Genomic DNA, 16,298 nt, shown 5'->3' with positions numbered 1-16,298 from the left:
TGGTTGAGAGGCTTCCATTAAAGAACACCCTCTGTGTTCTGTTAGACAGTTAACTCTTAATCCACAGTATAGCAGAGGGTGTAAAGCCATAACACATACGTTTTTCCAGCAACAGACTATGGTCGATTATGTCAAAATCCGCACTGAAACATCCCCCACAATCCTTTTATCATCAATATCTCTCAGCCAATCATCAGTCATTTGTGTAATGGCTGTGCTGAATGTCTGTTGTCAATTTGTTTATTGTGAAATAGCCTTGTATCTGGTCAAAAACAATTTTTTCCAGAATTTTACTAAGGGTTGGTGACAGGCTGATTGGTTGGCAATTTGAGCCAATTAAGGGGGATTTCCTATTCTTAGGTAGGGGAATAACCCCGGCTTCCCTCCAGGCCTGAGGACAAACACTTTCTAGTAGGCTTAAATTGGAGATATGTCAAATAGGGGTGATAATATCATCCATCCAAGTTGTCAGACCCTGGTGGCTTGTCATTGTTGATAGACAATACTTTTTTCACCTCTTCCACACTTACTTTACGTAATTCAAAATTACAATGCTTGTCTTTTATAATTTGGTCAGATATACTTGGATGTGTAGTGTCAGCATTTGTTGCTGGCATGTCATGCCTATGTTTGCTAATCTTGCCAATGAAAAAATCATTAAAGTAGTTGGCAATATCAAGGCTCATGCCTTGGCAGCAGCCAATGGGGATCCCTGATAAATACAAATGCACATGTTATCCAGATACTGACTGTTAGCACTTGATGGTCTATAGCATCTTCCCACCAGAATGGGCTTTAGGTGAGGCAGGTGAACCTGTAGCCATATTACTTCAACAGTATTTAACATGAGATCCTCTCTAAGCTTTACAGGAACGTCGTTCTGAATATAGACCACAACACCGCCCCTGTTGGCATTTCTGTCCTTTCTGTAAATGTTGGTTTTTGGTTCCTGATAGAACCCTTTTGAGTTCCATGTAGCACCCTTTCCACAGAGGGTTATGCATGGAACCCAAAAGAGTTCTACCTGGAACCAAAAAGGGTTCTTTGGCGACAGCTGAAGAACCCCTTTGGAACCCTTTTTTCTAAGAGTGTAAGTATAAAGTAATATACATTCATATTTTGTTTAATCGTACAATATTTGTATTATTTATTTTCTACAGTCTTTTTTGTTCATCTTTATCAAGGGATCAAATAATTCCAGACCCCTCTGTATACCGATAGAATTAGAATGATTCATCACACTTGGAAATTCACATTTTTGGGGTACATCTCCCTTGGACATTGTACTTCTTTGGGTACATCTCCCTTGGACATTCTAATTATTATGGTACATCTCCCTTAGACATTCAAATTATTGTGGTACATCACCATTGGACATTCTAAATATTGTGGTACATCTCCCTTAGACATTCTAATAATTGTGTACATCTACCATGGACATTCTAATTATTTTGGTATATCTCCATTGGACATTCTAATTATTGTGGTACATCTCCATTGGACGTTATAATTATTGTGGTACATCACCATTGGACATTCTAATTATTGTGGTACATCTACCATGGACATTCTAATTATTTGGGTACATTTCCCTTAGACATTCCCATAGGCATACCATAGACACACCATTGGCAAATAACGGTGAGTCACCATTCTGTGAGTCACTTCAGATATTTGAGCAATGCAGAGACACAGTCATGGCGTAATAATGAATCAGTCAACGTGAAGAGATTGGTCAGGCTAATCGACGGTATACATATGGGTGTGCAAGACACAAACATTGTTTGTTCTTTTTTGGGCAACTTCCTTCTTTCATAATCTGTTGATGTCGATGACATGGTTCTTAGGGTTCCTCCATAATCTGTTGATGTTGATGTCGATGACATGGTTCTTAGGGTTCCTCCATAATCTGTTGATGTTGATGTCGATGACATGGTTCTTAGGGTTCCCCCATAATCTGTTGATGTTGATGTCGATGACATGGTTCTTAGGGTTCCTCCATAATCTGTTGATGTTGATGTCGATGACATGGTTCTTAGGGTTCCTCCATAATCTGTTGAGGCATGGTTCTTAGGGTTCATAATCTGGTTCTTGGTTCTTAGGGTTCCACCATAATCTGTTGATGTCGGTTCTTATGGCATGGTTCTTAGGGTTCCTCCATAATCTGTTGATGTCGATGACATGGTTCTTAGCATGGTTCTTTCTTAGGGTTCCTCCATAATCTGTTGATGTCGATAGACATGGTTCTTAGGGTTCCTCCATAATCTGTTGATGTTGATGTCGATGACATGGTTCTTAGGGTTCCTCCATAATCTGTTGATGTCGATGACATGGTTCTTAGGGTTCCTCCATAATCTGTTGATGTTGATGTCGATAGGCATGGTTCTTTCTTAGGGTTCCTCCATAATCTGTTGATGTCGATGACATGGTTCTTAGGGTTCCTCCATAATCTGTTGATGTTGATGTCGATGGTGGTTCTTAGGGTTCCTCCATAATCTGTTGATGTTGATGTCGATGACATGGTTCTTACATGGTTCTTGGTTCTTAGGGTTCCTCCATAATCTGTTGATGTTGATGTCGATGACATGGTTCTTAGGGTTCCTCCATAATCTGTCTTAGGGTTCCTCCATAATCTGTTGATGTCGATGACATGGTTCTTAGGGTTCCTCCATAATCTGTTGATGTTGATGTCGATGGCATGGTTCTTAGGGTTCCTCCATAATCTGTTGATGTCGATGACATGGTTCTTAGGGTTCCTCCATAATCTGTTGATGTTGATGTCGATGACATGGTTCTTAGGGTTCCTCCATAATCTGTTGATGTCGATGACATGGTTCTTAGGGTTCCTCCATAATCTGTTGATGTCGATGACATGGTTCTTAGGGTTCCTCCATAATCTGTTGATGTTGATGTCGATGACATGGTTCTTAGGGTTCCTCCATAATCTGTTGATGTTGATGACATGGTTCTTAGGGTTCCTCCATAATCTGTTGATGTCGATGACATGGTTCTTAGGGTTCTTAGGGTTCTCCATAATCTGTTGATGTCGATGACATGGTTCTTAATCTGGATGTTCCCTCCATAATCTGTTGATGTTGATGGTTCTTAGGGTTCCTCCATAATCTGTTGATGTTGAGGTCAATGACATGGTTCTTAGGGTTCCTCCATAATCTGTTGATGTTGATGTCGATGGCATGGTTCTTAGGGTTCCTCCATAATCTGTTGATGTTGATGTCGATGACATGGTTCTTAGGGTTCCTCCATAATCTGTTGATGTTGATGTCGATGACATGGTTCTTAGGGTTCCTCCATAATCTGTTGATGTTGATGTCGATGACATGGTTCTTAGGGTTCCTCCATAATCTGTTGATGTTGATGTCGATGACATGGTTCTTAGGGTTCCTCCATAATCTGTTGATGTCATGGTTCTTAGGGTTCCTCCATGACATGGTTCTTAGGGTTCCTCCATAATCTGTTGATGTTGATGTCAATGACATGGTTCTTAGGGTTCCTCCATAATCTGTTGATGTCAATGACATGGTTCTTAGGGTTCCTCCATAATCTGTTGATGTCAATGACATGGTTCTTAGGGTTCCTCCATAATCTGTTGATGTCACATGGTTCTTAGGGTTCCTCCATGACATGGTTCTTAGGGTTCCTCCATAATCTGTTGATGTTGATGTCGATGACATGGTTCTTAGGGTTCCCCCATAATCTGTTGATGTCGATGACATGGTTCTTAGGGTTCCTCCATAATCTGTTGATGTTGATGTCGATGACATGGTTCTTAGGGTTCCTCCATAATCTGTTGATGTTGATGTCGATAGGCATGGTTCTTAGGGTTCCCCCATAACTGTTGAGAATCTTCTGTTGAAGTAACACCCTAGTGGTTCATCATGGATTGTGTTCTGCTGATGGCGTTCAACACCTCAGTGGTTTTAACAATTACTTTGTTTTCTTTTTAACTGTCACCTTCAATCAGGAACGTTACTTTAAAGTCCACAACGAATCGGCAGAGATACAACTATTTTTTTTTCTCCAAATACAACACCCCGATCAGAGATCATTTGAATGTAACAATACATCCTTGGGGTGCTTCCGAAATGGCTCCCTACTCCCTTCGTAGTGCACAATATACGGAACAAGAGGCCAGTTGGGATGCAGCCTTGTTGTTTTTGATGCCCCTCCGTTTATAATGTATTGTGGGATGAGGTGTAGACCATGTATGGAACCCGAAGAAGCATGCAGAAGAATTAACATCTTTCCCATTCATTAATTACAATTTAACTCCACTTTGATTCACCAGATAATTATACTGTTGCATTTGCTGTTATCCGCAGTATTCCAATTTGATGAGGAAGGACTATTTTTTTTTAATGCTAATTACGTTGTTGTTTCGGTGTGTTTGTGCAGAAACAAAAGAGGGAAAATGCATAGCTGCATAATTGCCGTTGTGGTGAACTGATCTAGCAAAACACTACGTAGCTGATTTCTAGCCACAGTACCAATAGAGTCACTTGCCAGTTGCCAGACTCATGACATGCTACTACCAGTAATGGTATTGGGAATATCCCTAATTTCTGGGATTCTTCTACTTCCATTCCGTGGTGTCTCATCCTAAACTACAGAATTGTGTGATTTGCCTTGTTTTGAACAGAAACAGAAGGATCTAAGTATAATAGCCTGGTCCCAGATCTGTTTGTGCTATCTTTACAACTCCTATGGTCATTGATAGCAAGACAGCACAAACAGATCTGGGACCAGTCTGGGTGAGGAGATAGAAGACATGGAATGTCCCTCTCTGTCACCTCTTTATAAGCTTACCTGCTACACGCAGTAAGAGAGAGAGTGAGAGATCACTAGTTAGAGGACTACTAGAGGTGCAAGCCTGTTGCAGAGGTCTGTTAACATACTGTGATAGCTACAGACATGTCTCTACCAGAGGTCTGTTAACATACTGTGATAGCTACAGACGTGTCCCTGCCAGAGGTCTGTTAACATACTGTGATAGCTACAGACATGTCTCTGCCAGAGGTCTGTTAACATACTGTGATAGCTACAGACATGTCTCTGCCAGAGGTCTGTTAACATACTGTGATAGCTACAGACATATCTCTGCCAGAGGTCTGTTAACATACTGTGATAGCTACAGACGTGTCCCTGCCAGAGGTCTGTTAACATACTGTGATAGCTACAGACATATCTCTGCCAGAGGTCTGTTAACATACTGTGATAGCTACAGACATATCTCTGCCAGAGGTCTGTTAACATACTGTGATAGCTACAGACGTGTCCCTGCCAGAGGTCTGTTAACATACTGTGATAGCTACAGACGTGTCTCTGCCAGAGGTTTAACATACTGTGTTAGCTACAGACGTGTCTGTGCCAGAGGTCTGTTAGCCAGAGGTCTTACTGACAGTTGTGGCTGCTTTGTGTGAAGTATTGCTGTCTCTAACTCCTTGCCCTTTGTGCTGTTGTCTGTGCCCAATAATGTTTGTACCATGTTTTGTGCTACTACCATGTAGTGTTGCTACCATGTTATTGTTATGTTGGGATGCTACCATGTAGTGCTGCTACCATGTTATTGTTATGTGGTGATGCTACCATGTAGTGTTGCTACCATGTTATTGTTATGTTGTGATGCTACCATGTTGTGTTGCTACCATGTTATTGTTATGTTGTGATGCTACCATGTTGTGGTGCTACCATGTTATTGTTATGTTGTGATGCTACCATGTTATTGTTATGTTGTGATGCTACCATGTTATTGTTATGTTGTGATGCTACCATGCTGTGTTGCTACCATGTTATTGTTATGTTGTGATGCTACCATGTTATTGTTATGTTGTGATGCTACCATGTAGTGGTGCTACCATGTTATTGCTATGCTGTGTTGCTACCATGTTATTGTTTTGTTGTGATGCTACCATGTAGTGTTGCTACCATGTTATTGTTATGTTGTGATGCTACCATGTAGTGTTGCTACCATGTTATTGTTATGTTGTGATGCTACCATGCTGTGTTGCTACCATGTTATTGTTATGTTGTGATGCTACCATGTAGTGTTGCTACCATGTTATTGTTATGTTGTGATGCTACCATGTAGTGTTGCTACCATGTTATTGTTATGTAGTGATGCTACCATGTAGTGTTGCTACCATGTTATTGTTATGTTGTGATGCTACCATGTTATTGTTATGTTGTGATGCTACCATGCTGTGTTGCCACCATGTTATTGCTATGCTGTGTTGCTACCATGTTATTGTTATGTTGTGATGCTACCATGTAGTGTTGCTACCATGTTATTGTTATGTTGTGATGCTACCATGCTGTGTTATCGCCTTACTATGCTGTTGCCTTAGGTCTCTCTTTATCTAGTGTTGTGTTGTGTTGTCTCTCTTGCTGTGATGTGTTTTTTGTCCTAAAAATATGTTTTTATTTTAAAACATTATCTCAGGGCCCCCGTCCCCGCAGGAGGCCTTTTGCCGCAGGAGGCCTTTTGACTTGCCTAGTTAAATAAAGGTTAAATAAAATAAATAAAATAGTGAGTGTGTATATAGTGTGTATATATAGTCTAGTGAGTGTGTATATGGTGTCTATATATTTATTTTATTTATTATTTTACCTTTATTTAACTAGGCAAGTCAGTTAAGTACACATTCTTATTTACAATGACGGCCTACCAAAAGGCAAAAGGCCTCCTGCGGGGACGGGGGACAGGGGATTAAAAATACAATTTTAAAAATATATAAATATATATATATAAATATAGGACAAAACACACATCACGACAAGAGAGACAACACAACACTACATGAAGAGAGACCCGAGACAACAACATAGCAAGGCAGCAACACTTGACAACACAGCATGGTAGCAACACAACATGACAACAACATGGTAGCAACACAACATGAAAACAACATGGTAGCAACACAAAACATGGTACAAACATTATTGGGCACAGACAACAGCACAAAGGGGAAGAAGGTAGAGACAACAATACATCACACAAAGCAGCCACCACTGTCAGTTAGTGTCCATGATTGAGTCTTTAAATGAAGAGATTGAGATAAAACTGTCCAGTTTGAGTGTTTGTGCAGCTCGTTCCAGTCGCTAGCTGCAACGAACTGAAAAGAGATAGAGTAAACCAAGTCTAGATGTAACTTTAGCCTGCAGCTTTGATATGTGCTGAGAGAAGGACAGTGTACCATCTAGCCATACTCCTAAGTACTTGTATGAGGTGACTACCTTAAGCTCTAAACCCTCAGAGGTAGCGACCACACCTGTGGGGAGAGGGGCGTTCTTCTTACCAAACCACATGACCTTTGTTTTGGAGGTGTTCAGAACAATATGTTTTTCCTTATTTATTTTACCTTTATTTAACTAGACAAATCAGTTAATGAAGATCAAATTCTTATTTTCAATAACGGCCTAGGAACAGTGGGTTAACTGCCTTGTTCAGGGGCAGAATGACAGATTTTTACCTTGTCAGCTCAGGGATTCGATCTCACAAGCTTTCAGTTTCTAGTCCAACGCTCTAACCACTAGGCTACCTGCCGTCCCTACACTCTAACCACTAGGCTACCTGCCGCCCCTACACTCTAACCACTAGGCAACCTGCCGTCCCTACACTCTAACCACTAGGCTACCTGCCGCTCCTACACTCTAACCACTAGGCAACCTGCCGTCCCTACCCTCTAACCACTAGGCTACCTGCCGCTCCTACACTCTAACCACTAGGCTACCTGCCGCCACTACATTCTAACCACTAGGCTACCTGCCACCCAAGGGTAGAGAAAGCTTGTTGGACACTAGAAGGCTTTGTTGTAGAGCATTTAACACAAAATCCAGGGAGGGGCCAGCTGAGTATAAGACTGTATCATCTGCATATAAATGGATGAGAGAGCTTCCTACTGCCTGAGCTATATTGTTGAAGACGTCCCTACACTCTAGCCACTAGTCTACCTGCCGTCCCTACCCTCTAGCCACTAGTCTAGCACAGGGGTGTCCAACCCTTTTCCTGGAGAGAGCCCTTCCTGTATGTTTTCGCTCCCAACACAGTTGTAACTAACCTGATTAGTCTTATGAACTAGCTATTTATTAGAATCAGATGAGCTAGATTAGGGTTAGAGTGAGAACCTACAGGACAGTAGCTCTCCAGGAACAGGGTTAGAGTGAGAACCTACTGGGCAGTAGCTCTCCAGGAACAGGGTTGGAGTGAAAACCTACAGGACAGTAGTTCTCCAGGAACAGGGTTGGAGTGAGAACCTACAGGACAGTAGCTCTCCAGGAACAGGGTTAGAGTGAAAACCTACAGGACAGTAGCTCTCCAGGAACAGGGTTGGAGTGAGAACCTACAGGACAGTAGTTCTCCAGGAACAGGGTTAGAGTGAAAACCTACAGGACAGTAGCTCTCCAGGAACAGGGTTGGAGTGAGAACCTACAGGACAGTAGCTCTCCAGGAACAGGGTTGGAGTGAGAACCTACAGGACAGTAGCTCTCCAGGAACAGGGTTGGAGTGAAAACCTACAGGACAGTAGCTCTCCAGGAACAGGGTTGGAGTGAGAACCTACAGGACAGTAGCTCTCCAGGAACAGGGTTGGAGTGAAAACCTACAGGACAGTAGCTCTCCAGGAACAGGGTTAGAGTGAGAACCTACTGGGCAGTAGCTCTCCAGGAACAGGGTTGGAGTGAAAACCTACAGGACAGTAGTTCTCCAGGAACAGGGTTGGAGTGAGAACCTACAGGACAGTAGCTCTCCAGGAACAGGGTTGGAGTGAGAACCTACAGGACAGTAGCTCTCCAGGAACAGGGTTAGAGTGAGAACCTACAGGACAGTAGCTCTCCAGGAACAGGGTTGGAGTGAAAACCTACAGGACAGTAGCTCTCCAGGAACAGGGTTAGAGTGAGAACCTACAGGACAGTAGTTCTCCAGGAACAGGGTTGGAGTGAAAACCTACAGGACAGTAGCTCTCCAGGAACAGGGTTAGAGTGAGAACCTACAGGACAGTACCTCTCCAGGAACAGGGTTGGAGTGAGAACCTACAGGACAGTAGCTCTCCAGGAACAGGGTTAGAGTGAGAACCTACAGGACAGTAGCCAGGAACAGGGTTGGAGTGAGAACCTACAGGACAGTACCTCTCCAGGAACAGGGTTAGAGTGAGAACCTACAGGACAGTACCTCTCCAGGAACAGGGTTGGAGTGAGAACCTACAGGACAGTAGCTCTCCAGGAACAGGGTTGGAGTGAGAACCTACAGGACAGTAGTTCTCCAGGAACAGGGTTGGAGTGAAAACCTACAGGACAGTAGTTCTCCAGGAACAGGGTTGGAGTGAAAACCTACAGGACAGTAGCTCTCCAGGAACACACACACACATATACATATATACACACAAAATGTGTGATTGACTATCGGATATACAGTGCCTTCGAAACGTATTCAGGCCCATTGACTTTTTCCACATTTTGTTATGTTAGAATTATTTTAACATTTATTTTAAAAAATAAAAATCCTCAGGAATCTACAATAACCCATAATGACATTGCTGTGAGACTTGAAATTGAGCGTTTTCCATTGATTTCCATTTCCATTGATCATCCCTGATGTTTTTACAACTTGATTGGACATGATTTGGAAAGGCACACACCTGTCTATATAAGGTTCCACAGCTGACAGTGCATGTCAGGGCAAAAACCAAGCCATGAGGTCGAAAGAATTGTCCACAGAGCTCCGAGACAGGATTGTGTCGAGGCAGAGATCTGGGGAAGGGTACCAAACATTTCTGCAGCATTGAAGGTCCCCAAGAACACAGTGGCCTCCATTATTCTTAAATGGAAGAAGTTTGGAACCACCAAGACTCTACCTAGAGCTGGGCGCCCGGCCAAACTGAGAAATCTGGGGAGAAGGGCCTTGGTCAGGGAGATGACCAAGAACCCGATGGTCACTCTGACAGAGCTCTAGAGTTCCTCTGTGGATATGAGAGAACCTTCCCGAACGACAACCTGCAGCACTCCACCAATCAGGCCTTTATGGCAGAGTGGCCAGACGGAAGCCACTCCTCAGTAAAAGGCACATGACAGCCCGCTTGGAGTTTGTGAAAAGGCCCCTAAAGACTCTATCAGGGATTTCCTCCTCTTCTTCCGAAGAGGAGAGGCGAGAAGGATCAGAGGACCAATATGCGGCGTGGTAAGTGTCCATGGTTCTTTTAATATGTAAATGTACACATGAACAACTGACTACAAAAACAAGAAACGTGTGAAAACCTAAACAGTCCTATCTGGTGCAAAACACAGAGACAGGAACAATCACCCACAAACACACAGTGACACCCAGGCTACCTAAGTATGATTCTCAATCAGAGACAACTAATGACACCTGCCTCTGATTGAGAACCATACTAGGCCGAAACATAGAAATACCCAAATCATAGAAAAACAAACATAGACTGCCCACCCAACTCACGCCCTGACCATACTAAATAAATACAAAACAAAGGAAATAAAGGTCAGAACGTGACACTCTCAGACAAGGAGAAACAAGATTCTCTGGTCTGATGAAACTAAGATTAAACTCTTTGGCCTGAATGCCAAGTGTCACGTCTGGAGGAAACCTGGCATCATCCCTACGGTGAAGTGTGGTGTTGGCAGCATCATGCTGTGGGGATGTTTTTCAGCGGCAGGGACTGGGAGACTAGTCAGGATCGAGTCGAAGATGAACAGAGCAAAGTACAGAGAGATCCTTGATGAAAACCTGCTTCAGAGTGCTCAGGACCTCAGATTGATGCAAAGGTCCACCTTCCAACCTTCCAACAGGACACGTCTCAATGTCCTTGAGTGGCCCAGCCAGAGCCCGGACTTAAACCCGACCGAACATCTCTGGAGAAACCTAAAAATAGCTGTGCAGCAACACTCCCCATCCAACCTGACAGAGCTTGAGAGGATCTGCAGAGAAGAATGGAAGAAACTCCCCAAATACAGGTGTGCCAAGCTTGTAGCGTTAAACCCAAGAAGACTCAAGGCTGTACTCTCTGCCAAAGGAGCTTCAACAAGGTACTGAGTAAATGGTCTGAATACTTATGTAAATGTTATATTTCATAAAAATAAAATAAAAAATAGTAAAATAAATCTAAAAACATCTTTTTGCTTTGTCATTATGGGGTAATGTGTTGCATTGATGAGAAAAGCACTTTCCGTGGGCACTGTACATAAGGTTAACCTTGAAAGTTGAGGACTGCCTGATGCAAAGTGTACATTGGATTCATGTGATAAAGATCAACTAAACATATCTCATAATAATGACTTACTATTTCATAATGACACCCTACTTAATAATAATGACTCCCTATTTCATATAAATGACCTACTATCTCATAATAATGACTTACTATCTCATAATGACTTACTATCTCATAATAATGACTTAGTATCTCAGACTAATGACTTAGTATCTCATAATAATGACTTACTATCTCATAATGACTTACTATCTCATAATGACTTACTAACTCATAATAATGACTTAGTATCTCAGACTAATGACTTAGTATCTCATAATAATGACTCATTGCCTCATAATAACGACTTACTATTTCATAATCATGATTTAGGCTACCATCTCATAAATCATCGTCAGATAAAAAAAATCTTTGCCGGCTACTGTGGTTGGATAAAAAAATCTTTGCCATCTACTGTGGTTGGACAAAAAAAAAGGACTGGTGACAGCAGGATTTGGGTTTTCGTTTTGATGGTGCTGTATTCAGCATAACAAAAGATGCATCGACAGTAGGACTAGGCTATGTTTTCATATTTAATTGGTAGCCCTCACTCTCCTCCACCGAAAAACGGCATTTTAGATAAAGACTAGGCTGCAAATTATTATAGGCTATTCACCCACTTTAATCCGACCTTCTGTTAAATAATTGTCATTATACTAATTCTAAACCTTTATTTAACTAGGCAAGTCATTTAAGTACAAATTCTTATTTTGAATGACGGCCTAAGAACAGTGCGTTAACTGCCTGTTCAGGGGCAGAACGACAGATTTGCACGTTGTCAGCTTGGGGGTTTGAACTTGCAACCTTTCGGTTACTAGTCCAATGCTCTAACCACTAAGCTACTATGGGCCGACACGTTTTGGTGATTGAATTGTACATAGCCTTTTGCCTTTCCCCTTTCCCCAACCTCTGAAAGACCTTTACAGCAGCTGTTGGGTGTGTGCTTGCGCTCTGACAGCACTGCGACCACCCGGAGACCCAACTTTACCACATCTGTTTTCACCCGGCGCATGCGCCTTTTGGAATGAACCTAACTTTTCGTGGGAGTGTGCTGCTTCGTGTAGCCTACGGGGAAGTTTTTTGCAATGGGCTATTGAATTGACTCAACACTTGCTGAGACTTGCTGAGGTTACAAGAGATAGTGTAAAATGGTCATAGGACATTAGGAAATACTGTCGGTGACATGGGCTCTGTTATTTCCTCTATTTTGTAAGAAGGCTATATATCATTGTTGCGCTTGTACACGTTTTGACATCTTGCTCCTCAACCGTTGCAGATGAGCGAATCGTTTTTAGTTTACTCACTAGGCCTGCTGTTCATGTGCTAGAATAATACGTGTGAAATTTCGCTTTAGAAGTTTACTTTGCGGCCCACAACGGCAACACGGTTGAACTTAACAATGAAGGAGAAAACACGCCATCGCGCTAAATTCCACTGGACGTCAACAGCAGTAACAGCTGGCGTAATTCTGCTGAGTTTGTTTGCTTGGTCTTGTCGTGCAGAAGAAGCGTCTTGCCACGGAGCTTACGACTTATACTTTGTTTTAGATAGGTAAGTAAAACGTTGTATCACAATCTGTTTCACAGGAGTAGCTGTTTGTGCTTAGGGATGGATACACAAAAACAATGTAGCTACAGTGCTGCAATATAACAGTTTAACAATAACAATGTGTCGACAATGTCACCTTTACCAATGTACAGTCACAATGACTCTTCATATGTTTTAGATTCTAAACAAATCCTGTATATGTTTTGTCCGTTAGTTTCAGCAGCTGAAAGGTTAAATTGGTTAGTTCTGGTTGCCTGCTTATATGATATATAACGCTGGTCTAAATTTAATTAGAGGACATTCCAACACATGCATCATCATTAGGACGGTTGAATCATGGTCAAGTTCAACTCAGGGCAGCAAAGAGGAGTTATCATGAGGACAGATTGACATGGGTTCAAATCCCAGTCTCCTGCACATCAGAAATACTATTATTAGCCCGCTGAGCTAAGAGCCTACGCATTCGTTTGGGGCAGCTAACACAAGTATTTAGGTCTCGGGTAAGGTTATAAGTCACTTGAGTAGTTTGCCGAACCACCTCTGTTCCACTTTACTTTAAAGATAACTTTAAAGCTCTGATTTCATCACCAGTTTATGCCAGGCCTATGTCACAATGACAGCATGACTGTGGGCTATATTGAATACACCGTATATTTCTGCCAAACCATAATAACATGAAGCTACAGAGACAAAACGTTGCAGCCTAAATCTGACCATCGGTTTAACACAAATTCCTTTGTTTGCCATAAATGTGGTTTACTAACTTGTTACGATAATTATGTTCTCAATGTTCATAAACCCAATTCAATTAACTACTCAGCCTGAAACCCAGAATTTGTAAGAAACTGGTTGAAATGAATGAGACGGAGGCCCAGCTACAATAGTCAGAAAGTTTATTGACGAGAGCGCTGGTCTGTTGTACAAAACAATTCATTTTATACTGTCTTCTCACGCACACACATTCACACTAACATCAGCACACAATGTCCTGCTACCCAGCCGACAAAGATTAGGGGAATCCGTGAGACTTACTCCCTCAAGATAGGGAGACCGAGACCCTGGGAAGTACTCTCAGTGGCCCCAGCCAAGGTTGGCACTGAATCTTGTCTGTTTTTAAGATACTGTTATAGACATATTGTACAGACTATGGTTATACATAATTCTAATCAATTTCATACGATTATATGGCTTCAGGGTGGAATATTCTAGTCATTCATATACATTCCATCAACACTAACTTGTAACATCAGGATAGTTCTTTCCAGTTAAGCAAGAGTTGGGACACAACTCAAGTTCTGCAATACTACATACCAGGAAGCAGACTTGATACAATTTTTTTTTGACTTAAATTCTTCTTCTTTCCCATCTTGGCTCAATGTCATATTTGTGCAAACCGACTCCTCCCCTTCCTGCCCCAGTTTCAAACCCTCTGTCTACTCCTCCTCTTCCTGCCTCAGTTTCAAACCCCCTGTCTACTCCTCCTCTTCCTGCCCCAGTTTCAAACCCTCTGTCTACTCCATCCTGTCTTCGGTTAGAAAATGACAGGATGATGCTCACAGTACTGTTGATACAACTGACAAAGTAAAAAGGGGTATTTTGATTTGCTTTAGTAGGACAGTCCCAACACCTTAGCCTTTACACCAAGAGGTCCGAACCTCTTGTTGAGGTTGCTAGTGTAACAGTATAACTTTAGACTGTCCCCTCGCCCATACCCGGGCGCGAACCAGGGACCCTCTGCACACATCAACAACAGTCACCCTCAAAGCATCGTTAACCATCACTCCACAAAAGCCACGGCCCTTGCAGAGCAAGGGGAACTACTACTTCAAGGTCTCAGAGCAAGTGATGTCACCGATTGAAACGCTATTTAGCGCAAACACCGCTAACTAAGCTAGCCGTTTCACATCCGTTACACCAGAACCAACGCTAACTAAGCTAGCCGTTTCACATCCGTTACACCAGAACCACCGCTGACTAAGCTAGCCGTTTTACATCCGTTACACTAGTACCAACGCTAACTAGGCTAGCTATTACACCAGCACCACCGCTAACTAAGCTAGCTTTCACCAGCACCAACGCTCCGTTACACCAGAACCAACGCTAACTAGGCTAGCCGTTTCACATCCATTACCACCAGCACCACCGCTCCGTTAACCAGCACCAACGCTAACTGTTTCACATCCGTTAGCACCAGCACCAACGCTAACTAAGCCAACGCTAACTAAGCTAGCCGTTTCACATCCGTTACACCAGCACCAACGCTAACTAAGCTAGCCGTTTCACATCCGTTACACCAGCACCAACGCTAACTAAGCTAGCCGTTTCACATCCATTACACCAGCACCAACGCTAACTAAGCTAGCCGTTTTACATCCGTTACACTAGTACCAACGCTAACTAAGCTAGCCGTTTCACATCCGTTACACCAGCACCAACGCTAACTAAGCTAGCCGTTTCACATCCGTTACACTAGTACCTGATTCACACTATAGGACATGCCTAACCAATACTGTTCTGGCTTGGAGATTTGTTGTTTTTCTTTCTTCACATTGTCTTTCCAGATCTGTTCCAGCAGTAACTCTGGTGGATGTGTAACCAGGCCAGGTCAATGCAGCTCAGCTCGGTTTAGCTCAGTAGTGTGAAAAAAGGCCATAGGTGTTGGATCGAGGAAAGGACCCTACAATATAACTGTCACGCCCTGGTCTTAGTATTTTGTGTTTTCTTTCTTTCTTTGGTCAGGCCAGGGTGTGACATGGGTTTATTTTGTGGTGTGTTTGTGTATTGGGGTTTTTTCGTAGGTTTTGGGATTGTGGCTTAGTGGGGTGTTCTAGCAAAGTCTATGGTTGCCTGAGGCAGTTCTCAATCAGAGGCAGGTGATTCTCGTTGTCTCTGATTGGGAACCATATTTAGGTAGCCTGGGTTCACTGTGTGTTTGTGGGTGATTGTTCCTGTCTCAGTGTTTTGTATTTCACCAGATAGGCTGTATAGGTTTTCACGTTACGTTTATTGTTTTTGTATTTTCGTGTGTCATCTTCATTAAAGATGTATCGTATTAACCACGCTGCATTTTGGTCCGACTCTCCTTCGACGGAAGAAAACCGTAACAATAACGTATTCACAAAGCTTATCACCCAGATTCGTTATTAGTTACTATATTGTCAAAGTGCAGTGGAACTTTGATAATGATAACAATCTAGCAGTCATCTCAGCTATCGACCAAGATAGTTTATTTCATGAAAGTAGGTGGTAGTGGTATATTGTAGCAAGAAAGTGAGTAGACCAGGGAAGTCGACCGGAGAAGTCGACCGGGGAAGTAGACCGGAGAAGTCGACCGGGGAAGTCGACCAGGGAAGTCGACCGGAGAAGTCGACCAGGGAAGTCGACCAGGGAAGTAGACCAGAGAAGTAGACCAGAGAAGTCGACCAGGGAAGTAGACCAGGGAAGTCGACCAGGGAAGTAGACCAGAGAAGTCGA

General features: G+C 42.7%; 1 protein-coding gene across 1 annotated transcript in view; it reads left to right on the top strand.

Moving 5' to 3' along the window:
* Nucleotides 1-12,293: 12,293 nt before the first annotated feature.
* Nucleotides 12,294-16,298, top strand: part of LOC112237590 (anthrax toxin receptor 2) — a 144,951-nt gene continuing 140,946 nt past the window's right edge. The window contains exon 1 of the mRNA XM_042331262.1: nt 12,294-12,827. Coding sequence (XP_042187196.1) covers nt 12,676-12,827 — 152 coding nt within the window. The 5' untranslated portion in view covers nt 12,294-12,675. The remainder of the gene's footprint in view (nt 12,828-16,298) is intronic.

Source organism: Oncorhynchus tshawytscha, linkage group LG12 (genome assembly GCF_018296145.1).
Source record: "Oncorhynchus tshawytscha isolate Ot180627B linkage group LG12, Otsh_v2.0, whole genome shotgun sequence".
Classification (NCBI taxonomy): Eukaryota; Metazoa; Chordata; class Actinopteri; order Salmoniformes; family Salmonidae; genus Oncorhynchus; species Oncorhynchus tshawytscha.
The sequence above is the reverse complement of the archived record's forward strand: the minus strand, read 5'-3'. Positions and strand labels throughout refer to the sequence as shown.